This window comes from Erithacus rubecula (assembly GCF_903797595.1).
Source record: "Erithacus rubecula genome assembly, chromosome: 12".
NCBI classification, from domain to species: Eukaryota; Metazoa; Chordata; class Aves; order Passeriformes; family Muscicapidae; genus Erithacus; species Erithacus rubecula.
Window position 1 is genome coordinate 20,242,527 of NC_136664.1, and position 24,806 is coordinate 20,267,332.

At 43.2% G+C, this 24,806-nt stretch overlaps 1 protein-coding gene across 3 annotated transcripts; it reads right to left on the reverse strand.

Annotated features, from left to right (window-relative positions):
* Nucleotides 1-223: 223 nt before the first annotated feature.
* Nucleotides 224-7,293, reverse strand: CEBPG (CCAAT enhancer binding protein gamma). 3 transcript variants are annotated; one of them, XM_079316206.1, is made up of 2 exons: nucleotides 7,177-7,293; nucleotides 224-2,289 (listed from the first exon to the last, which is right to left on the reverse strand). In XM_079316206.1, the coding sequence occupies exon 2, from the start codon at nucleotides 2,177-2,179 to the stop codon at nucleotides 1,727-1,729; it is 453 nt and encodes a 150-aa protein (XP_079172332.1). In that variant the 5' UTR covers nucleotides 2,180-2,289; nucleotides 7,177-7,293; the 3' UTR covers nucleotides 224-1,726. The 3 variants fall into 3 exon arrangements, with proteins under 3 accessions (XP_079172332.1, XP_079172334.1, XP_079172333.1); XM_079316208.1 differs by lacking the exon at nucleotides 7,177-7,293 and adding an exon at nucleotides 6,650-6,806; XM_079316207.1 differs by lacking the exon at nucleotides 7,177-7,293 and adding an exon at nucleotides 3,095-3,250.
* Nucleotides 7,294-24,806: the final 17,513 nt, after the last annotated feature.

Consider the following 24,806-nt stretch of genomic DNA (forward strand, 5'->3'; position numbering starts at 1 on the left):
CCCCTCTAACTGCAATACATTTGCAGTCTTATTTTTTTTTCTTTTTTGTTAAATCAGACATTTAGACAAAACTATAATGAGTTTCTGATTGCTTCCGTGGAGCAGAAACCTGAGTGAAAGAGTGGAACAAAGACTATTGCACTGATGTCTCCAAGATAGCTGTGTGAGTTGGGCAACTCTGCACTTGAGGGAAATACAAAAGGGACAGGAAAAACGAGGCCACTACAAGCAAAACATTTTTATTAGCTTCTGGTATTTCAACCCTACCAACTTCAGATGCAGTTAGAATGAAAAAACATATCTGTAAAAAGTCTAACACAATCCAAAACAATCCATTAAAGTTAGCCAAATGTATTAAAAGTTTAAATTCAAAAAGGAACTTTTCAAGGTTTCATTCTCTAACAATATCTTCATAGAGATAACATCCAAGTTTTTTCCTAAGTACAAATACAAAGCAAACAAGCATCCTCCAAAATAATCTATGGACAAAGGTAGTGTAAGAGGGAAATTAAGACAGTGTAGTAATCTACAAGACAGACACACAGGTTAAATGTAAAATAACCATACCATCAAGGAAATATTTTAAAATGAAAATAAATTAAAGTTACATCAAAGTTCCTGCTTTACTTTGTTTAAATCCTCAGTATAGCACATAGCACTGCATTATGGTTCATGGCAAGGACTAAGCAGTAGCAATAGAAAAGTTGCTACAGAAAAATTTCTATGGAAATAAAACACGACTCAAGATACTCCTTCACACAGCTGTATGATGGCTGCAGAAATTCCACCAAATCCATTTTTCATACTAGGGCCATTTATTTTTAAAATCACTGTGAATTTCTGTAATATTTGTGTCAGCCAGCAGTGATCCATACATCCCAGGTGAACACCTGCTGTCCTGCCCCTTTCACTGCTAAGCCAAGCTGCACTTCTTGTTCTCCCCAACACCTCCTTCCCAGCAAGAACACAATTTTGCAGGGCACAGGTTTTGGTAGCATTTCAAAACTTTCTGGAAACAAACTCTTGTTCTCATAAGGCCCCAGTCACTATGTGAGCAATATGAATACAAGCTTAAATAAAAAGCTTTGTCAGTGTGCTGCTTTGCCTCTTGTACATGATGCTTCCCGTGCCATTTGGAGGCCAACTGCCTGTACATATCAGAGCATATTGTTATTTTTCTGGTGAACATTGGTAAGCATCCCAGCTCACTATTACTACAACCTCCCCATTAACTATACCTGGGCAGGAGGGACCTACGTGGTCCTAGGATTTGTTCTACAGATCAAAAAGCAAAAATTCTCCGCAGCCTTTGCAGTTTGTAATATGTAATGGAGAAAACCAAGGGCTAAAACACACTAACAGGTATTTAAAAGATATTCTATCCAATTACAAGTTTCTGATACTACAGTGAGCCATCCTGCTGGATTCCTCCCATTATGCAAAGTCTAAAATGGTAAGTGAATATTCCTGTGAAAATGTTAACTCCTAAATATTACATTCCTTGTTGGCTATGAGTTCAGATCTGCATAAATCTTTGAGGAGAAAAATATTTAAAACAAATACCTTAACCAGTTTCTGGTTTAATTGTTACAAATCTTCAGTGTTAAATCTTAAAGAAGAAAATCTCCACAAAACAATGACAGAAGGTACAGTTTTTGCTTGGTTACTGCATGGGCACTGCAGACAAGCTGCACCTCAAGAGTCTGTTTCATAAGGTCGCAGGTGTCTACTGTCCACTGCTTTCTGGATTTGTTGTGGTGGTCTCAGTGCCAACAGGTTGCACGTTATCTGCAAAATTGTGAGCATGCTCAAGGAACAAGTCTTTCAGTACACTCAGCTCCTTGGTCAGGAGTTTAATTTTTGCTTCTAAACGTTCATTTTCTTCTTTAAGCTGGTTGACCCTTTGCAGTGTGTCTTGCGCTTTCTGCTTGCTTTTTAAGCGGCTCTTTTTCACTGCCATGTTGTTTCGCTCTCTGCGCTGACGATACTCATCACTGTTTCTATCCACAAAGGAATTTTTCTTTCCCTGTTTGCTCGGAGGCACAGCTTTGCCTCCACCACCAGGACTAACTGGCACCAGCTGGGGAACCTGCTGCAAACCACTGGAGTGTGCTTGGGTGTGAATCACACTTACTCCGCTCGCATCTGTGGTGCTGTTCTGCTGGGATGTCTTGCTCATTTGGACAGGCTGTTCTTGGACACAACAGAATTTATTAGGAAACTGAAAACTCTTGGCTTTCAAGAAGGTGTTTCCAACAGATCTTCACATGGATTAAGAGCAAGGTGAACCTAGTAGGGAAAAAAAAAAGCTATTAAAGATGCTGGCTTCAACTACAATCTTATACATCATTGGCTTTAGCATAAAGTACTGATGGTACATCTGGCAATAACACATCATAACTGTGTTGGAAGTGGACAAGCTGCCAACTACATTTCTGAAGCCTCAAACATATTTGGATTGGATGGGACTATTACTGGGTCATCTAGTCAAGCTGTTTGAATTGTTCACTGGCTTCACTCAATTATTCCAAAGCCATCCCTGATGGATGGGTGTCTAGCCTAGCCTCAAATATCTCCAGTTTCACAACCTCTGTCTTGGCAACATGTTCCACTGTCTAACTTTTCCTCCAGTTATACAATTTTCTTCATTTTCAGACTGGAGTTTTCCTTCTGTGGCTTAAACCTATTAACAGCCTGACTCTTGACCAACAGGGGTATTTGATCCTTGTCCTCTTCGGACCACTTCTCTGGGTGTATCCGCAGACAAATTCCTCCCTGATCTCTTTTCTCTGGAGCAAGGGTGCTCAGCCTGTCCACCTTTCCTCAACCATCTTACAGCATTTGTTTTAAAGGTGATGTTCAAGTTGATGACTGTCATAAGGTCTACTAGTACTGAGTGCAAAAAGATGTCTATGGAGAAAGGTATTGGAAAGGCTGTGTCTGGGTGACAGTGTACCACAGCAGCGTGCTGAGCCTGCAGCAGCATGAACCAAGCAGGGGGACAGGAACATGGAGTGATGGTGATCAGTACACACAGGACTGCCGCCCATCAGAAGACAGCAATCACAGCTGACTCATCCACAAATAAGGTCACCTGCTGTAGTTTGTGCACTGGCCATTGTCCACTCTCCTTTCCAGCAGACAGACTGTCCTGATGAGCAAGACATCCTCTCACCTGACTCATGTTCTGCTGCTGAGGTCAGCCTGCTCCTGGCCCTACTGGTGGCACAAGAAGGATTCCACCACAGCTGCATGGCACTGGCAAGGCTAACAGCTGGTCCCCTTCTCTTCTCATCTCACAGGATAACTTCCTAAATGTCTGGGAGAGAAGAGGGGAAGGACAACAGGATGGTCCTAAGCTCCTGAAACACCTACCTACAGCTTCAATGAAAAATACTTACTGATCAGTCAAATCAGTGTAGATTTGTCATGCTGAAGAAAAGCATTTAACTGGCACTAAACAATGCTACTCCAAGGTCAGACTGTGGCAGCAGTGCAGCCTACACTGTCACACACAAGACATGCAGTATCACACCACCAGTGTGATACATGCTCCAGAGTGTTGCTATCAGGCTAGGAGGGGTGAATAATAGCAACACAGTCGTTTTTGGGGGGGTAAAGAAGACACTTTATTACAAAACATTAACTTATATTTATAGGATGGATTGCAGGGAAAGAGTAGGACAGGAGCTCATCGAGTAACAGGAGAAACACTTTATGTCACATTTTTCACAGCCTGGGAAAAATCCAAGTGGAATTTTTCTTGGGCCTCTAACAGTGTCCATACCAGAGGACTGGGGAAAAGCAAGCAGCTGCAGCAGCACTGGCAGTGCTGACTGCCCAGGAACACGTCTCACATCCATAACAGCACATGGATGGCTTCACTGCCTGATGAACAGAGGGATGTGTGAGAGGCTTGTAAGCCAGCTCCTGTGTCACTAATAATTCTGAACTCACAGGTTCATCAGCTGTCTAATGTTCTTGTTTGTTTTTCTCAGCAGTCTGAGTTGCTGTTTTACTTTTGGATGGGTTATCATTAAAATGTTAAAATTCAACCACGTAGATCAACTGCATATTTTGTTCCATGATGGAGCCAGAATGAGATGCAGCTGCGGAGTGTGGTTCAATAACATTCATGGAAAAGCCCACTAAATTTAGCTTGAATGTTAACTCAAAATTAGTATTCTCTGTCACCAAGAGGTCTTCCCACTTGTGAAGATGTGTGAGTATACCCACACCCTTCCTATCGAGAAACCTTGTCATTTTCCTATTTCAGGGCAGAATGAGACCATCAACACTTTCTGACATCTGTGGAGCTGAATCTAGATACACAGAATCTAACATCTTTGTGTTACTATTTTCCCAATAGCAACTGCTAAAGCAACTTTGACAAATCCTGATTCAGTGTCAGGTTCTGACCTAATAAGCAGTTTGGCTGGGCAGTTAAACTGAATACCCAGCTAACAAGGTGTTCCTGTGCACCAGCACCAGACTGGCAGGGCCAGTTGTAGCTGTGCATGTGTCACTGCACAGACATTTTTAGTCAAGGTGTAAGTGTATGCCTCTCTTAAAGCATACACTGGCTTTGTCTGCACTTTATTTTAAAATACAGGATTCCTGCAGCCCTCAAAGCATATACAGTTCTCTTAGGTTGTCTCTGACAAGTAGATTTTGACACCTTTTCCAAATCAGACAGAATGCTCTGCTGTCCCCTCTGTGCTTAGACACATTTCAGTGCTCGCAAAGTTCACCTGGACAGGCCAGTTATGTAACACATACAGTTTTCACAATCTGATTTTGTGCTCCATGAGCTACTACAGGGGAAGGAGTGGCTCCTGCCCCCAAAGGAACCCCACCTGACACGTAACAAGTTTCTTCCTATCACCAGGTTCCATGTGCTACTTCTCTCTATGCTATCAAAACTATTTAATACTTATTTAACACTTCTTTCTTATTTCTATCAGATTTCCTTATGATTCAATAAAAAAATTATTTGTTCCATTAACCTAATATTAATGGAGTATTTTAGTTGGGCAGAGAGAATTCTGAAGCAAGAATTCTAGCTGTGCCTGCTCAGACAGACCTCCCGCAGTTCCTTCCCACTGGAATTGATTTGTTTTTTACTCAATTACTATTTCTTGAGCGAGACGTGCTGCTATCTGGCCTGACGATCAGAACCCTTAGCTGGGACAGGTGACACCTGGATTCCTGTCCTGCTCCAAAGAATATGCAGAGCAAGTAGCACTAACTGCACTGCATCACAGAGTTACACGAGTGCCAACAACTGAGGCTTGAAGCTCCTTTTTCCACCTGGTGATTTGCAGGCTGGATGCTCATTACCAATTGTCAGAAGGCTATCCCAGATAGCAGCAGATGCCACGGGGCATCCTTCAGCAGATACTGCAAGATTTAAAGGCAGCAGGTATGAGACATACAGAGGGGACTCTCGAGAAAGGTGAGCTAAAGGACATGACAATTGGGAGAGGCAGACAGGGCTCCAATTTCTCAGAGCCCTGCAACACCAATCAGCTGCTGCACGCCTCTCCACACAGGTTGCTCTCCTGCCAGTGCCTGACAGCACAGCAGGAGGCAACTCCTCTGAGAGCCAGCCCAGTTTCCCAGCATCTTGTTCCCATAAAGCTGCTCATGAGCTTCAGCTCAGCAACAGCCCTAGGCTGGTTCCACCCAACACATGGTACTGTTTCCAGTGGCCAGTTAGAACTGCCTAGTTCTCTCCTTGGGCCACCAACTGGCCACCCAGGAAACCAGCTGGCCACCCACTACAGCATAATAGCTGGTAACTCAAGAGGTGTCTTCTCAGGCAGAAAGATGTTTCTTACTGTCTCACAGTACTCCTCAGGGACCAGTGAAGCAATGAAGGCCTTCATTTGCTTTCACACATACAAAAAATAAAAATGAAGACATTAAACTTCCAAATGTTTGCTTTGGCAGGAAAAAAAAAAAAAGTGTCTTGTCAATTAAATTGGCATTTTTTTTAACTTGGTAGTAAAAAATACAAAGTGCTTCTCTCTGCTCCTTTCTTGAGGTGTGACACTGATTCTGATCATTAGTCAGAATGACTTTATTGCACAAATTCACAAAGCTGTCTTGTCAAATGCCAAATCGGTCCCAATCTGAACAGCAATAGGTTGGCCTTTCTTCTCTTAGATTTGACGAGGAATATCCTAATAGGAGCTGACTAGATTCCAATGACCCTGTCCTAAGGACAGTGGCACAGAACTCCAGAGACACATTTGCTGAAGAACGGGAGGCCCGACCCTGCGTGGTTCACACAGGTGTGCAGGAGCTGGCACTAACTCTCACCTACTGAAGGCGGGGCAGCAACACTTTTGGGACTAGGCAGCTCAATCCCACCATTTCTTGCCATAGCTGACAACATCACTTTGCCACATTTATTTCAGAATCTCCATTTTTAATACACATCTTGCAAGAAAAATGCACTCTGACATCCTTAACAGACTGCATCAGAAGACATAAAGCACGCATTTTAACAAGACAGAATCCCAAACATTGGGATGCAAGGAGGTAGCAAAAGACTCTGTCATTCGAATTAAAAGGACAGCTGTGATGTCTAACGACAAACCAATTCCTTAAATTCGAAAGTTTTGCACATTATAAAGGCTTATACTTTCCGCAGAGGCTCCGCACGGCACTGTCACTGAGCTGCGAGCGCTCTTCCTGCCGGATGTCAGCGCTGAGGCCAGCGCGGAGCTCCCTGCCTGCCAAACTTCTGGTTTGAAACTTCCACTGGAGCTCTGGAGCCCCGGCAGGAGCCCGGCCCGGCCCGGCGGGAGCCGCGCACCGGGCAGAACCGCGGGCGCTCCCGGCCGCGCTCCCCGACTGTCCCCGGCCCGGCCCGGCCCCGCTCCCCCCGCCCCCGGGCCGGCACCGACCATGGGCACCGGCCGGCCCAGCCCTCCCCGGCGGGCCCACGGCGCCGCCGCCCTGCCCGGGCCGCCCGCCCGCCGAGGCCGCGCCGCTCCTCCCCCGAGCGAGCGGGGCGCGGGGTGCCCGGCGCTGCCAAGCCGTGACTTCACCGGGGGAGGGAGGGGAGGGAGCCGGGGCCGCCCGCCGATTGCATCAGCGCTGCCGTGCGGGGCCCGGCGGGCGGGGAAGGCCGCGGCCCCCGGCCCCGCGCGCGCCCCCCGCGCTTACCTGAGCGGCGCGAGCGGCGGGAGGGGCCGGGGCCGCGCTCGGTACCGTGCGCGTGCGGCGGGCGCCGGTTGCGACACCGCGCGAGCCCGCCCCGCCCCCGGGTGATGCAACCGCCGCCGACTGGCAGCGCGCGCGGCCAATCAGCGCCCGCGCGGGGCGGGGCCAACGCCTGAGGGCAGCGGCGGGGCGGGGGGAGAGCGCGTCCCTCGGGGCGAGGCACGGTCTGAGCCCGGGCACGACAAGGGCCCGTCACGGCCAGAGCTTTGGCACGGCCGAGGCTCGTCATGGCCGGAGCCTGAGTCTGGGCACGGCTGGAGCTCGGGCACGGCCTGAGCTCGTCACGGCCGGAGCGCGGCCACGACAGGAGTTCGTCGCGGCATGAGCCCGTCACGGCCGGAGCCGTGGCCGAGGCCTTGTCGCGGCCGCTCGCAGGGTTGGTGTCCCTGCGCTGCTGCAGCCGCGCTGCAGGAAAAGGCGCTCGTGTCTCTGGACCGACCCCAGAGCCGTCTGTCCTCTCTTGCTCAGGGGCCGGCTGGAGAGGCCGCCCGGCCCGGCCCGGGGCTGGCGGGGAGCGAGGCGGCCGCGTCCCCGCGCCGGTGGAGCCGGGGCCCGCCCGCAGCCCGAGAGACCCTCAGCAGCCCGAGGGGCAGAACCGAGAGCGATTCCCGGCTGGGTCCCGGTGTGCCCGGCCGGGCGGGGCCGGGCGGTTCCTGCGCGTACCTGGCACAGGTCATGGGTTCGATCCTCGCGTGAGCCCGGGCTCCATGAGCCCCTTCCAGCTCAGGGTGTTCTGTGATTCTGGTGAAGCTGGCCAGTGCCCCACGGGCATCGAAGTTGATGGTGGTGTGTTTCTGTACTGATTGGCACATCCTAATTGTTCCCAGGCTGTTAATTAATACCTGGCAGTTTATTCCCATCTCGGTCCTAGCTGCTGTGTGGTTTGTCTCCGTAGAATGTTGTGAGATCAAGGGGAAGGAATGCCAAAGACATCCCAAAAAAGTTTCAACAGTTCTCTTGACAGCAGAAATTACAGCAAATTTCTAAATTTAATGGATTCCTTGTTAATTTTTCGTTTCTAACTTACTATTAGAAAAGAAATCCTAAATGTTGGTGGACTAGGAAGCATCTGGATCACAGAGTTAAGTGTCACAGGAAGATTGTTTCATTAGTATGTTTGTTGTTACAAAACGCATCACTTTATGTGGAGAAAAGTTCTTTTTGCCCTTAATATTTTGCTGATACTTTGGTTTATATCACTTTAGTTCTGCCCAAACATGCATATACTTTATATATAGATACATGTGCTCACATCTCAAGCTGTGTGTGAGCAAGGTGTGTTTGCAGCTCCCTGAGTGGGAACTGTACACTTCAATACACAGGTGTGTGTTTACAGTGGGCAGGTCTGAAAATTTTCTGTTTATAAGGCAGGCAAGTTTGGAACAAGTTCAAGTGTTCAGGCAGTGAAAACAATGCTGTTGGAAAAGTGGTTTTTTTTTTAATGCAGAGAAAAAAAAAGTTAAGGCTACTCTGGTTTAGCACATAGACATGCTTGAAAATGTTTTATGTCTGCAAAAGACCTGCGAAGAATTAGGTTTGTAAATACAGTTGCAGAGCTCTGTAATATCGATACAATTATTTATATTTACCATTTTTATGGCTGGCTGATGTTGTGGAGGGGTTTTGTTTTTGTAAAGCCCTGGGGAAAATAAACCATATTTGCAGAAAAATTCTGAGAGTTAGTCTGGGCAAACAGTTTTACAAGCTCATTTACCACAAAGATTCTTTTCCTTTGCAGTCAACAAGTATTTGCTTTAGTTTCTCTAATTGAAACTGTTACATTTTCTGTGACAATGACTCATCCATCTATAGCTAGAGTGAAATTCCAGGTAAACTTTAAATATTATCCTTTGCTCACAAGAGTTAAGTAAATGTCTGCTTTTAGTATGCTTTTGTAGGATTTTAGAGCATTTCATGATCATTCATTCATTAATCCTCATCAAAGACAGCTGAACAAAATAAAATGTAGACAAACTTATTCTCACTGGGTCTGACTATTTTAAACGTTCAGACTCACACACAATTCCCTGCATGTAAGACACTCCAGTGCTAGTTTGGCATTATATCCTGTTAAAGGAAACCATCACACAGTGTACTTCAGTTTTTGCAGGATTTTTCCCCCTTGCTGTTACAATAAAAATAGAATATCATGGAAGCAGTCTAAAAAGTAAACAGAGAAACACATGAACAGCTGGGATGTGGCATTGAAACGCACACTTTACCTGCTTATGTGCAAGTTGTGCCAGATGAGCAGTAGCTCTGGGGTCGGGTGTCAGAAGCAGCCTGATCCCTGCTGGGACAGAGTCCCTCTCACTCTGATTCTGCGTGTGTTCCTTTAGCAACCAGCTACCCATGGGAAAATACAGACTTCTGTCATAGTGTCTTGTTTTCAAATGCATTATCCAGCCTCACCTCATTATTTGAAGACTTTAGTCCTGGAAAAAAAAAAATTACACTGATATTGAGTGTCTTCAAGTAAAGTACAGCAATTCCCATTTAGAGGCAGAAAGGCCATTGAGGAAACATGCTGCAGGAACAGGAATCAGAAGGTATAAAGGGGAGAGGAGCCTGTTGGGATGAATGTCCCTGTTTACTGCCCAGGCAGCCCGTTCCTTTAGCACAAAAACGTTAAGAATCCCCTGGTGCCTTTCACTCAGAGCAAAAACTACTTTGTTGCCCTTGAATAGTTTCCGTTGTGTCTGATTCCATTGTTCACACGTATTGCCTCTGTCTTCATGGGCAATTATTTCTTTGTCTTAAAATAAAAACCCTACAAGCTCCTGGACTACAACCTACACATTAAAAAATTGTTTATTTCCATAAACATTATTTGCCTCTGTTTCCTTTTTTTTTTTTTTTTTTTTTTTTTTTTTTTTTTTCACTTCAGACTTGCACATTTTAGTTAAAAGTTTACTTTTCACACATTATGCTGCTGTGTACTTTTTCACTCTGGTCTAACAGCCATGCCTTTGAATTCTAAAGAAGAAATCACTAATTTCTCACCAGTGATTTAGAAAAGAGAAGGATAAATATATTTGTATATGTAGTTTACAGGTGGAAATAAATAGGCCCCTTAGGTAAAAACACATAATTCCAAGCTATGAGGAACACTCAGATGTATTTAAGGGCAAATGCAGTGAATTATACCAAAATATAACCTTTTATTGGTTACTGCTACCCCTTTTCTTGGTAATCTAAACCTAGATTAACTCAAAACTGGAAGGATTCTCTCAATATGATTACATTCCTTATGATCACCATCAGATGGCATTCATTCAGGAATATCCCAGAAACACAAAGTCTGTAATAGAGGTTTTCCATAATCTTATTATTGCAAATCTCCCTTCTCTTAACAGCCCTGCATTTTGGTATTACAATAATTACTTTTCGTGTTCAGGACTGACCTGCACCAAGACCAAAATCCTATTGTTAGAAATCTGAATTTTACAGAGCTGAGGCTATTAAAGCTTCAGAAAGCAGAAGAATTGCTGAATTTATTTTCTCGGGGTTCTGGCTATATTAAAAAAAAATTAAACACAGAAAGAAAAAGCAATATGAATAGCTCTGCCTATTTGTTTGAAAAAGCTTATACATTCTAAGCACACAGTTTGGGTTTTCACTATGATTTTGTAGTTTAAAGGACAGAAACTTATCTGTTAATAGCTGATTTGTCAGAGGTAGCCTTTTTGACTAGGTGAGGAGAAAGGAAAGATTCTGCAGTGGTGATCACTATTTCATACTGCTAATTCTAGCACTGACTCACTCCAGCCTTGGAAAGTTACAGTGCTTTTGTTCTAGCAAATACTAAGTAAAGAAAGGAACCAATCTGTACTAATAGCAAACATCCATTTTATTGTCACATTTGCCTGGAGTTCATTTGCAGGAAAAATCGAGTGCCTTTGTTCTTGCTCTCTATGCAGCTAATAAGTCTTGTAACAAAGTATTTCCAGTTTCTAGTTCTGCATCTTCTAGAACTACTCCCCTTCATCTGCAGTTATCAAAATATCCAGCTTATCTAGCTACCTAGAGTCACTTATACTGGGTTCTGAAAATCAATTAATTCAATTATACAGGCAAACTAAATGCAATGGTTCTTAAATGGAGGAGGCAAAAAAAAAAAAACCATAATAGACAAGTGCTCCCCACAACTCCAGCAGACTATTGGGTGATAGTGAAAGGAATCAGGCTAACCCAGGAGTCTTACAGCAAAAAAAACCCCAATAGATCAATGAGATACATACATCATAATACATCATATAGCAGGAAAGGAGTGCATTGATGATGTGCATGCTTTCACAACAAACCCAGGCTGTCACTTCTATAGGTGTTATACACCCTGCTTCTCCAGCTACTGCTGTTCACATTTCCCTCTGCAGCTTTGGGGGGAATGACAGGTTTGGTGCTTCCAGCTTGATGAGCTGGTTTCATCTAGGTTGAGTCTGCAATAGCAGTGCCTGGAGATTTGATTTCCTACTTGCCATATTTTTGTTTCATGCTGTTATCAGGAAGGTGATTTTTTAAATCAGAAGCTGTTAGCAAGCACCTTCAGAATCAGCCAACTGCACAGATAAAGGTGTGCCCATTTTTGCAAGTTTCACTTTTTTTTTGTGTGTATTCTGGTTAGTAGGTTGGGTTCTTCAGCAGTGACATGGCAGAGTCTTCTCTTTCATAGCTACCAAATACTGTTGATTGTAAATTTATATTTGAATGGAACCCTTACTCAGTCTGTGCCGTCATGCTGTCAGGAATTTGTTCTTCCATCCAAGCCAGCTGCAATACCAGTGTTCCATTTCACCAGATGGTACTTTGACCTGAGAAGTGTGCCATGGCAGCCATGGCTTCTTGAGGGATTTGAAGGTAGAGGGACATCTTGTTACCTTTGTGACCATCCTTTGCACATAAAAATACTGTCACAAAAACGTGACAAAATTTAGCATATATCATCCCATCTTGCCACTGTATTCCAGAGAACTGCTTAGGAGATGACCCAGGTATTTCAGGTATATAAAGATGACCAGATATACATCAGTGTTCAGTAGCCACAAGTCCCTTTGAAGAGAATGAAGCAGCTGAGATTTCTGTCTGTGACCTTCTATGGATATATCAGAATATGGAATTAGAAGTTTTCTTGTAGGTATTTGAGTTTAAAAATATCAAATATGTCCCTGAAGAATGCCTTGTCTATGAGGGGGCTTCTAGGTGTGTCAACCCAAAGTGTTTGGATTTCTGGAAGATCATCTAACAAAAACAATGAACACTATACTCCTTTACAGTTTGGGGTGTTTTTAAAGGATTTTACAAATGTGTTTGTGTTTGAGTGTGCTCTGGCTTTGCTCTGATGTCTACTGATCCAATAAAAATTGGTATAGCCTTTGTTGTGAATTTCACTGAGGCTTGGCTTGAGTTTTACCCAAGCTTCTTGAGTAATTGTACTAAACAATGCAAACTGCAAGTCTTGTATCTACAGAAGATGACAGGGATCTTCAGACTGCCACTGACCTTTTTGGGGGTTTGCTGCCATGTGTATGAGGGCTGCAGAGTTCAAGATGAGTAAAAACAAAATAGATAAATGGATTGAAAGGAAAATGCCATTTATTGTGTGAGTATATGTGCACATATAAAATCTGGTTCAAAAGAGAACTTGTTCAGTTCTAACAAGTCTGAGCGAGAATTAATGGCCCACACCTGGGAATAAGAGGTGAATTCTCAAGTATCCAGGTTTAGTAATTGCCACACCTGTCCTATATTCCCAAAAGCATAAATGAGGCCTGCAAGGATTTAGATAGCTTAGCTTCTGAATGCACAGTGCCATGGCTCTTTTCCAAGGCATCATCAGTCACCGTGCGAAAATCCCCACCCATAATTACTAGGGCAGTATTTATCACAGGGTATACTCTAGTGAAGAACTTTACCTTATTCCTAGGATATCAAGAAGACTGAATAGTTTTCATCATTAATTTTATCCAGACTTCAAAATGGTTCAGCACAGAAGTCTAAAATAAATACTCTTCCAGAAAAGCAATTAAATTGGAGAGGCGTAGCTTTGTTTATGGTCTCATGGTTTTGGAAACAAACTGCATTCTTATAAATGGCTTTATTATTCCCTGTGACCAATATGACCTCTGAAATACCATGAAAAGCTCAAGGAATGGCCATTTGAAACACAAAACTGAGAGTCTGGCACCTGGCAGAGGAGAATCCACCTGATTGTTCACTCCAACTCAACTCTGTCCATGAATGTGAATAGAAAATGAAAACAGAAAATTATTTATCAATGTACAAAATATGTGGGAGGACAGTTTGAGGAAATGTATTAGCAAATGCAATATGTCTGTCATTGACTTCCTGCTGCTAAGACTGAGGAGAATTCTGGATGAGATAATCAGTGACTGATACTTTGGTCAGGAAAGCAGACTCTGTCTTTTGCCCCAAACAGAAAAGAAGGTAAGTACTTCCCTCAGTAGGGCCATCTTCTTTGCATTTGGTGAGTAAACACTTTCTAGTTCTGATGTCTTAGGATTTAGCTTTTATATTTTTCAGGTCCTCTGATGCTTTAGTGTGTAACTCTAAAACTCCATAGCCTGTCAGCTACTGTTCTCCCATTTTATTCACACATTGCAATTCCTCTCCAGGCCTGAATCTCAAGGATACCATATTGTCTCAGGCCCCAAGAGACATAAACAAGTGAATTGGGATGGACAACCTTGGAATAAATGACTTCATTACCTGAAGCTGTAATTGGAGGATTAACCCCTGGTATATAAATGGACCAAACTTATAATTGTGTGAAAAATTCATGACCATCATCCATCTTGGGTGTAGCCCCTTAGAGGCTTTTGACTGCCCAATGTGTGCTATTGAAGGCCTTCAATAAATACTGCTTTTATTTTCTGAATTTTGTCTAGCCTCTGTTTTAGGAAGGCACTCCAAGGCATCAGTTCTCTTGCCTCCTGAAACAGAAGTGATTTCCAAAGAAACAGCGGGGCAGAGCTTTCTGCTTTGGCTCTGCCAACCTTCAAACTTAATGCAGGCTCCCAGAAGAACAAAGCAATTGCTCTTACACTTGCAGGCATCTGAATATCTTTGTCATTGTGAACTTAAAAAACACAATCTGGGCTTGTACTGAATATAAATATTGCAGACAAATTTGTAGAGAGAAACACTTTGTAGCATGTTCCAGGAACAACGTCTGGTTTTGTCTCCTCTCACAGTAACTAGATCAGACTTCCCTCTGATATGAGCAGCTTTGTGTTCCCTCCATCACTACATGTTCTTTGCATTTGTTTGTGCACCTCAATGGCTGTAAAATCCAATTTGGCAAATCTCTGTACAGAGGAGTCTCCTTGTGCTGAGTTGTTTAGCCATCATGTGGGGGTTTCATGCATCAGGCATTATTTATTTGATTAGAAGTTCTCCTATAATTAAGGCACCAATTGAAGTTATCAGGAATCCTTCCCAAGAGGAGAATTCAGTCTCAGCAATATTACAACAAAGTTGATGTTACTGACTTACAGTGGAATAACCTGTTTGCAAAAATATGGGGCCAAAGAGAGTAACATGCAAAGAAAAAGCTGATGACAGCACAGAACACTTCAAAACATTGAACCTGCTCTCACAGACTCCCAGTGCTGCACATGCACTGCAACCACCATCAGCTGGCAGAGACTGAGACTTACTCTACAAAAAGCCCTGCTGTCCCTGAAGACTTTTGCTGCAGACTCAATATTTGCTGAGCACACACATTCTAAAGAGGACTTTACCAAGGTGCACAGGACTGTAGAAAGTGCATAATAAATATGGGCAGGTTTTTGAGGCTCTCCTCCAGGGAGTACAGGCTCTTCTTTCAAGTTTCCTGCAGTCCTATTGTAAATGTGGTTTGGCAGTTGGAGAATAGGACTTTGCTTACCAGGAAGAGATTCTTCAAGGTATGTTTGTTAATGTGTACTTTCATATCATGTCCTCTTTTTCTTCTTGTGTGAGACCTTTTGACATTAAGGGACTCAGCAAGACTCTAATGCACATGGGGGGTCTTTTTCATTCCTGAGAACAGGATGAAGACAGGATGAGTGCATGCAGGTATATGTGTATTCCTGGCAAGAAAATGCACATAGGCAGTCACTTCTGGATAACTCCAGGTTTGAGAAACTTCTGCACTGCTAGCAAGAAAACATGGGATGTTGTGCTTTAGTGGTGCCATAGATAACTGAAAAAACATTTGTTTTCCAAACAAATGCCAATGCCTTAAACACGAAAATTTGTAACAAAATATTTCATTTATGTGAACACTGATTTAATGTAGAGGGCATTTATTTAACGTCAGTAGAGATTACTGCAGCAGTCTGAAACAGCCCGTGTATCTTTGGCTTCTCTCACATGAAGACCATAGCTCTCAGACACCTTGTGCTGTAGCAGCACTGGTAGCTGAGCTATGGAAACTGAAAAGCTGCAGGCTTTTACTTTCTTTTGGAGTGTTTTTTAATAGATTTCTGGGAAGATTTTCAGTCCACTTAAAATTTGGTAAATCACACATTCGGATACTCGCCCACCAGATGGATGTGATTAAAATATGTAGATCCAAGGACTAGGAGGCATTTCAGTGCTGCAAGGGAGATTTGACTGTGAAACAAATAGGCAAGGGGCACTGGGGCAAAGCACCTTCCTGAAGACTGAGTTTGCAGTAGATATGTCACAAGATCTGAGCTCCTCCTGCACCATTTTTCAGTTTGAACATAAAGCATTTCTTCTTAACAGGAACATGTATATTTACATGGATTGTCCTCCATTAAACATTGGCAGCACTTTTTGCATATCCAGTGGAAACAGCAGCTGAACTTGCACAGTTATGTACAAGGGACAACTGTAGTCAGGAGTCCCACTGTGTCTTCAACTTCCATAAAGGAGCCTCAGACTTTATCAGTGACATCCTGAGCTGGGTAAGTCATGTTTATTTCAGTTTATTAATAAAGGAGAAGAGTAATTCTCATGTGGTCTAGACCCTACCATAGATGCAAATGATCTCTTGATGACTTAAATTAAATGTAAATGGTCCATAAGCCTTGCACTTAGTCACATAAATACTTCCATCTACTAAGCCTTTCTAAAACATCCCAGAACATTCATGCTGGTGGGGAATAGCCCCTTTCTAAATGGCAAATACTGAGCCACTATCAGCTGTACTGTCTTACCCAACACAAATGCCAGCTGTGTGGGCTGTGGTAACTGTCAGCAGCTGTTTCTCTGACAGGGAGCAACAGGCTTCTGTGCCAAGTGACACTTTCCTGTCCTTGTCTTTTGCAGCTGAGTGTCAGATTGCAGAAAACCAGCATGGATTCAGCCTTCCCATGTTATGAGTTCTGTGCCACACAGGTTTTAAAATCATCATAGTCCTTTTAAAGTCATATGTTTTAGTAAAATAAAAGCAAGAGCTGCAGCACTCAACACTAAAACTTGTTGCATGAATTCTTTTTAGAGTCATGTAACTCATGTAATTAAAAATCTGGATTTTTTGCCTGCTTTGAAGAGGACAGGAGTTATTTTTCTGAAATTAAATTTTAGTTTGCCAAGTTGAATTTCACTTTATATTTACCACATTTATGTCATAAATGTGAGCAGCTTGTACTGCTCATATTCCCCATTAATATAATTATGTAACATTAATATAATCTTGGTGTTTGTCAAGGAATGTGGGATTTACACTCATATTAACATATTACATGTAATTTGATTAAAATTAGCATCTAGCATAATTGTTTAGGCTTGAAAGAATTATTCAAAGTGAATAGAGTCCAAAACCTTATTCCCATTTCCTATCTTTAATTACAGCAGAAGAAAAAAAATAGATATTATTGCTGTATGGGAGCCCATTTCATAGTTTGTTCATTTTTTTGCTTGGAAACACAAGTATTTTGCAAGGACTTTTTGTTCAGAATTAGAACCTCTGAGCCCTGGGCTCTTGCTGAATGATTAGCTTGATTATACTGAGCTCTACTATTAACTATGGCCAGGTAAGTCACGTGATATTGTTGCTCAAATGCTCATAAACAATTTTCAACATTGTTTATGAGCATTTAGATACCCAAGCCTTGCAAAAAACCTAGCACTGCCACTGGCTTTTTACTTTCTGAAATATTATTGCAAACAAAATACTTTTATAATTCCATTAAATGAGTAAGAAATATAATGGTTTCCATCAAAAGAAATCTTCTGGTTGTATTTGTATGAATTCTGATAATATTTATTTCAAGTATTCTGTAGCTCAGACGTCAGTTGCTTTTAAACACTAAGCAGAAGGAATGGTTTATTCTAAGTATCATCATCCAAAGTAGCCAGCCCTATTTTCCTCCAAAATTTTGAAACTTTGGATTCTAGATTTTTATCTGTCTCAGATTCAGGAAAACCCTACTGACCATTAGACTCGCTTGCTTTGTGATTAGCTCTCATTTCACTTAAGACTTGTTTTACCTAAAGCATAAAATTCCATTTGGACAAAAAAATGTAAATATGAAGGTCTTGAGGAGCTCATGTGGTGGTGACTAAAAGACTCCTTATTTCTATTAACAGGACTGTCATGCTGAATGTTACTGTGGGCAACTTGTCTTCCTGGGAAGGCTGAGAACTCAGAATAGGTGCTATCCCAGCAGGCAGGAGTGCCAGGCTCCTTCTCTGGATGTTTTCAAGTGACTTTGGAAACCCCTGCAGGAAAGGAAGGGCCACATCATGTCACCTGCCAGTGCCAGTGGCTAGAGGAGAGCTGGTGCTGTCCTGAGCTTGCTGCAGCTGAGTTACCCTGTGTGCCAGAGATGGAACTCAGCACTGAGTGCTGGCTCCAAAGCAGGAGCTGCCTCCCAGCCTTCACCTGTGCAGGGGCTGCTCCTGGGACAGGCAAGGGAATTCTGCTGCCAGAAGTGCCACTGTGATTAGCTGGAAACTGATAACAAAACTGTAATCCTTTGCAAGCTAAGATTGTCTCTGACTTGATTCCTTCCTCTGTGACCTGTTGTTCCCCCATGCTGGTGGTTGGTTTGATCACAGCTTGGAGTCATTGGTGATGTCACCAAGTGACCCCAAGAACTTTGCTGAGCTTCCTTCCTTCCTGAGCTCCCTTTCCTCTTGCTGCCTTGACATTTTTATTTAGTCAGCCAGCTCTTGATTGGATTACTCATGCCAGAAAAAAATCCCTGGGCAAATAGTGGGATAATTAAAGAAAACTGAATTTATCTCAGCAGGGGGGTCAGATTTTAAGATAGAAGGTGGCTTCTGCTCTGAACAGTAAAATTGTTTACAGTCAATACTTATAAAGCTTGACATTTTAAAACATGAGTTGAGTGTGTTCCCAAAGCTTTCTTCCACTGAAGCTGAATGCTTTATGACATTAATAAAAGAAGGTTTGCACCAAAGGTATATTATCCTCATATTTTAAAATCTTAGTCCTTAATTCCATAGGTACTTTGAGCATCAAGTATTTGCAGGCTGGCAATCAAAAACTGTGAGGTCATGGGTTATCCCAGTGTCCAACCAGCAAATCACACAATAGCTTCACTGTAAGAGCAGTGGGAAAATCCCACCTTATCCTTGAGTTTCTTGTCTTCATCTGTGAAACAACAGCATGAGGCTTTCAGATCCATTTTGTACTATGGAATGTAAACTTATACCATACTTTTACTCTTTAGCCTAATCTTGATCCTTGTAGCAATCTCTTCTAAAGGGGAGTAAGTTGGATGAGAACACAGAATTTAGTCCATGCCAAGGACTAAGTTTTATGACAGGATGTGTCATGTACTAAAATACATAATTAAGAAATGCCATGACTATTTTTATCAGCTGATATTTCTCTTCATTTCCAGTCCCATTGCTCTCACTTTTTGTATCTTCTTCTGATTGTACATTCTTTGTGTAGCAAAGCATATTTTTCCATACTTCTAGAAAATGCTTAACATTTTTTGGTATTTTTGTCTTTCTTTTTTTTTCCCCAGAAACTCAAAAAATAGTGTCCACAGTGCAAACTACTTATAAAGAGTGATGAAGCCTGAGACATGCTCTCTCATCTTCTTTTTGAAAGTCTTTTGAGAACAGCAAAATGTTACATCTAAGTCAGTGGAAGGATTCCTGTTACTTAAGCAGTCTTTTCAAGCACTAACTGAGCTTTGTAGATGTACCAGGCCATTCTCCAAAACAGATGATTTTGGATTGACTATGGACTGCCTAAGTTATGCTTTTACATTAAAAGCACAGGTATGAATAATGTTGCTGAGATAAACAAGGGGATTTTCTTTTTTGTGATTCAGTGTTACCTCCCAGTGCTCACATAGGTGTGCTTTGAAACCAGAGTAGTTGTTCAGCCTTAGATGCCACTTTGGGTAGATTGCAAATTGCTGTTTTATGGAGAAACTCATAATCATAATGTCCTTTGGGTATCAGAGTGAATTACTCATACAAGTCAGGAGATGCTACTGCTCTAACTAGCAGGATTTTGGTAAATGCTGATGCTAACCCAGGTGTGCAGCCCTGCTGACAAGACTATTAAGCTGCTGTTATTTCAGCATCTAGTTTTAGGTGCAGTTTAGGACATTGATATTTGTAAATCTAAGTTCCCTGCACAGCTCATGTAGGCACTTTGAGAGCATCTTAATTAAATGCCAGAAGTTGGTGTCACCTGAGTGGGAAAAAAAAAAAAAAAAAAAAAAAAAGAAAAATAATAATTTTTCTGGATTTGCAAGGATTTGAAATCTCTGAGTTTGGATTAGCTCTTATGTAATGCCATGAAAATTATCTTGCCAAAGTCTAACAGCCATAATGTTCAGAGAATATTTTGAGAATGCCTCCCTAAAAGCACAGTTGGGAATTGAGTTTGGGGTAGGATACCCTTTTATTGTTCTGCTGCATAGTTTGTGTGCCAGGCTAGGCTCTGCACAGGTTCCTACTGAGATCAATGAGAGTCTTCAGTCCAGCAATCTAGGGTCTAGAAGAAAATGAGCTGTATTTTCTATATGTGTCTTTAAGCATACAATGGCAAAAATCAAAAATAATGACATTTTCTTGGCAGTTCACCTCAGAGATAAATTTCAGATAAAAAAAAGTTGATCTAACCATTTCCATTTAAAAAGCCAGCAAACAAGGAGGCACTGTATGAAAGGATTTCCTTTGTAGGAATGTAGTAGTCAAACTTTTGCATGCTCACTGGTTACATTAGCAGGCTGGTATTAGGGCATAGGAGAGATTAAATGCTCAGCTTTGTTATGTATTTCTTGCATGGCCTTGGCAAGTCATTCCATCTCACAGCTCTCTAGCTATGGAATAGAGAGTAATAAACTGCTCCATCAGCCAGGGAAATGTAGCATGAACAAATTAAAGATTATGAGCCATTCATGAGGAGAGAAACTATTGAAGTTTGTAAGGTAAAGACAAAAGATTGGAAGATCAGGTGTGAAAGAAAGGAGGTTATAATTTAATTTAATCAGAGCTGAAAGACTAAAGAGAGAGAGAATGGGTGATTGTGGATAGGCCAAATACTGAACAAAGGGATAATTGAATACCATTGGAAGAACTACTGTTAGACATCATTTGTGGAAGTCTTTAGGCAAAGGTGATGGCCTAGTGCTGCAGAAAAAAAAAGCACCCTGAGAGGTGAGGAGCAACAATATCATTGTTTGGGGCGTTTGTTTTTTTTTCTTTTTTTCTTCTTTTTTTTTTTTTTTTTTTTTTTTTTTTTTTTTTTTTTTTTTTTTTTGTGGTATTTCAACTGTACATTCATCCTTTGTACATTCAGGACTTTATCCTGTATCTGAAAAACATCTGCAGTGTTTTGGGAACCGTGGATGTGGTCAGTGAAATATGGTCCTAATTATAAGAGAGGAACTGTGTATGCAATGGCTCATTAACCATGCAAAGATTGTGAATGGATAAGAAACAACTTCACAGACTGATTGGTGCAAGATTACAGGTGACAAGCTGGAAACAGATTGGGCTGTGAGGGCCTTTTGAATGGAAGCGAGCAGTTATCAGGTAAATGGAAGTGAAAAAATGCCCTCGGTCACCTAGCTTGGAAATTGCAAAGGACTGAGCTCTCAGTAGAAGAGCCAGAAGTCAGTAGAGCACAAGGATAGCAAGAACTGAGGACATGGTCATTGACACCCTGAAAACAAAGGGAATGGTACAAAAAAGGAAGATAGCATGGATTTGAGTTGGTTCACCTTGAAGTTGTGTTTCTTCAAATGAGAAAAGCCGTAATGATAAGTCATTAAATCATCTGTTGTTGGATCAAAATGCACATTAAAAAATGATAAGCAGTCCCCAGCTGCCCTTCCCAGCTGAAGGGAAGGCTGACTTGTCAGACACTGCTCTGCACACCCATCTACAGACCTCCAAGGCTTTGGCATATAAAGTCTTTTCCTCTGAAAATTGTCATGTGTGGCAGCTTTTATGTGCAGTATCATGTGTCTCCTCCCTGGGGCAGAAAACACAGCAGGAGAGGGGAGAAGTTTGTGTTTCAGTGTACCACAACAAGTAAGATGGTAGATTGCCAGCTCTTTATTTGCATAGGAAACCACTGCTGCTCCATGCCTGCCTACTCCTCAGGTGCACTGGGGACACAGCTGAGGATAATATCCTTTTGTCACTCCCAGGGCAGCTGTCCCATCCTTTCTGCTCCACAATGCCCACCCCAGCCTTCCTTCCCCCAGCAGTTCTGCAGCTGGGAGAGAGGAGAGGCTGGGCTGTTGCTGGCATTAACCCTGAGAAGTTTTGCGTGCAGACTCCTGCCTGGAGCTTTGTCAGTAGCAATGAAAGATTCTGGTTTAACAAGGTAATAAAATAAATGTGCAGTTGCACTCTGGTTCCTAACAGGGCTGCCACATGCTATGTTGTGCACAGACTGCCAGGCTGTTGGATCAGCAAGCAGAGCACCATCCTGCCCACAGCCTGCATCCTGCAGCCAGTAACCCCTGCTGCAGCCCAGAGGAGGGAAAGGCCTGAGAACCACACAGGAGCAGAGTTCAGGTGAAATAAGTGAAATAAAGAGACTTCAGTGTTCCAATGGAATTAAAAACTTAATGGTCACAAATGCACTTAGTCACATTCCTTCACAGTTGTGTTTTTCTGTCCAGTTTCCTTCCCTAAGCAGAAAGGAGTGCAGCTGGCTTGCTGGAGATGACTCTTGCTGCTGTTTTGAATTGTGGAGCACTTTACTCGCCCTCCCTGAGCTTCTGGACAGCAAAATCTGCTTTGGGATGGAAGAATAGCACCCTCAAGAGTTGACAGCCCTGCTTCAGGGAGCCATGGTGTGCAGCACACATCCTTCCTCTCTTAGCTAAATCAGCTCCCCGGTTCATGAAACTTAAGCAACAAGCTTTCTCTTTAATATTTGAAATATTTGGTATCAATCACTGTTGATATGAATGTGGAAATAAGCATTTGTGCTTGTTTGGGGATGATCAAGTTCTAAACATTTTATTTGTTTTCAAACAGGGAGGGAAAATAAAAAGACAAAGATGTTTTTTGATAAAGCTGGGAGCTTCATTATATACTATATTAAAATAATTTGAACAGGAGTTAAGGTTTCTGTGTAAAAATAGAAAACTTAAAAGTTCTTAACTTAGATAAAAGTGGTCTATGTTAAAAAAAAACAAACCAAAACTGAGCAAACCAGTCCTTAAATTGTGGGGACTTGTTCGTTAATTACAGTAATTAGGAATGGAATCTGATCCTAAACGTTCTGATTTACTTTATTATTTTTTTTAATATGTAGTTAGGCCTTAATTTCAGAATGATTATAAAATATGAGTGTTTTAAAGACTAGAGAGGTGTAGGTATTGTTATTGAATCACAAACTTAGTGATACACTTCTGCTTACGCTTTTTTAGTTATCCTTCTGTTGTTTCATGTAGCAGTGACTTTTTATTTTAAATGTGCATGGCCTATTCCTGTTTCTGCAGACTTCAGAGTCAGACGAGGCCTCTTGAAAACTCTAAGCATAAACTGCTGACCAGCTTTTATTCCAGATTATATTTCTCTCATCAGGCAGTAAGTCCAGCTCTGTGTTTGTCCCATTTCTGGAAATGGGTTCACTTGAGTAGAAGAAGCTGGATTTGGACAGTTGGGTGCAGTCAGGGACATTTTACTCTCAACTCTGAAACACCTAAAACTCACTCTTGTCACAGACTTGAGGCTTGTCCTCTGTACTAGTACTTTGTTCAGAGTTCTTGTGAGTGCTTCTGTGCTTAGACAGTGCTGCAGCTCCCGGTGGGACCCAAGACATGTCATTATAGAAAATACTGACTACATGTAAAAACAATTTAGGATTAATTCTTTCAATTGATAGTGAAAAGTATACTCTGTTATCTGTAAATGAATGTTTCCCTGCTGTAATTACAGAATCCAATTGCCTGAGAGGACTGGAGTGTGCCAGCTGACTCTGCTGGCCTTGCATTTGCTCATGAAACGAAAGTTCACACCTGCATTGTGTGAAACAAAAGCATGGAGGTTTGGTGTATTGTCATTTTTGCTTCTTGTGGCACACTTTGTCAGTGATTTTTAATTGCAAGAAATCTGTCAAACCCTTTCTGAGGAATTTACTGTCACAAATTTCTGTTTTACTAAAACACTCAGAACTAAGACTTGCATTCTTTATTTTTCTCTCCAGACACCAGTACGTTTGATTCATTTTCCCTGCAGACCTTTCTGTTGCAATTTTAAGCCCGCACCTACTCCAGCGAGCTTGGAGTCCCTCCTTTCAAAGGGATCTTCATGACCAGGAGAGCCAAAAGCCCGTGGGTGCACCTGGGTGCTGCGCAGGGACAGACACATCTGTTCTGCGTACGGCAGCGATGACAGCCAGAGGAATCCTGTGCGAGCTGGAGCTGGACACGGAGTCTCCTGGGGAGGCTGTGGCCGTGCACAGGAGCCACAGGCAGGCGCACACCCCGGAGAAGGGAAGCGGTGGCCGGGACACGCTGCTCCTCTCCAGTCCCGCGCTTGCGGGAACATTGATGGCCTTCAAAACCCCACAGAACGGGGATTGGGAATGGTGCTGCCGGGGAAACAAACCGTGTGCAGTACAGGGACACCCGGCCACTGCCGCGCTGCGCTGCGGGGTGCGCCCGCCGTCATCCCGGCCAGGGCCGGGCTCTGGGCGAGATCGCCGAGTGTGCGGTTGGGGAAATCCGTCATTAAATTTACCCGCTCTGTTCGTGCGGGGAACGAAGCGGCCCGCAGGTGACCCGGCTCGGGCTGTTCGGGGCAGACGGGGCAGCTCCTCCGGGCTGGAGTCCGGCGGTACCCGGCGGACACGGCAGCGGGGCCCGGCCCATCGCCTCCGGGCAGCGGAGCCGGGAGCGCCCGCGGCCACCGAGCTCTGAGCCCCTGCCCGCCGGGGCTATCCCGGACAGTCCCGCCGGGGCTATCCCGGACAGGTCCCACGGGGCCATTCCGGACAGTCTCACCGGGGCCCATCCCGGACAGTCCCACCGGGGACATCGCGGACAGTCCCACCGGGCCCATCCCGGACAGCTCCTGGCGGGCTCAGGGCCGGACTCCCGGGTCCCGCTGTGACCGGGCGAGCCCCCCGGTGAAGCCGGGCC

Coding starts and splice junctions, on each gene's coding strand:
- CEBPG (XM_079316206.1), bottom strand. CDS start 2,179: ATGAGCAAGACATCCCAGCAGAACAGCACCACAGATGCGAGCGGAGTA.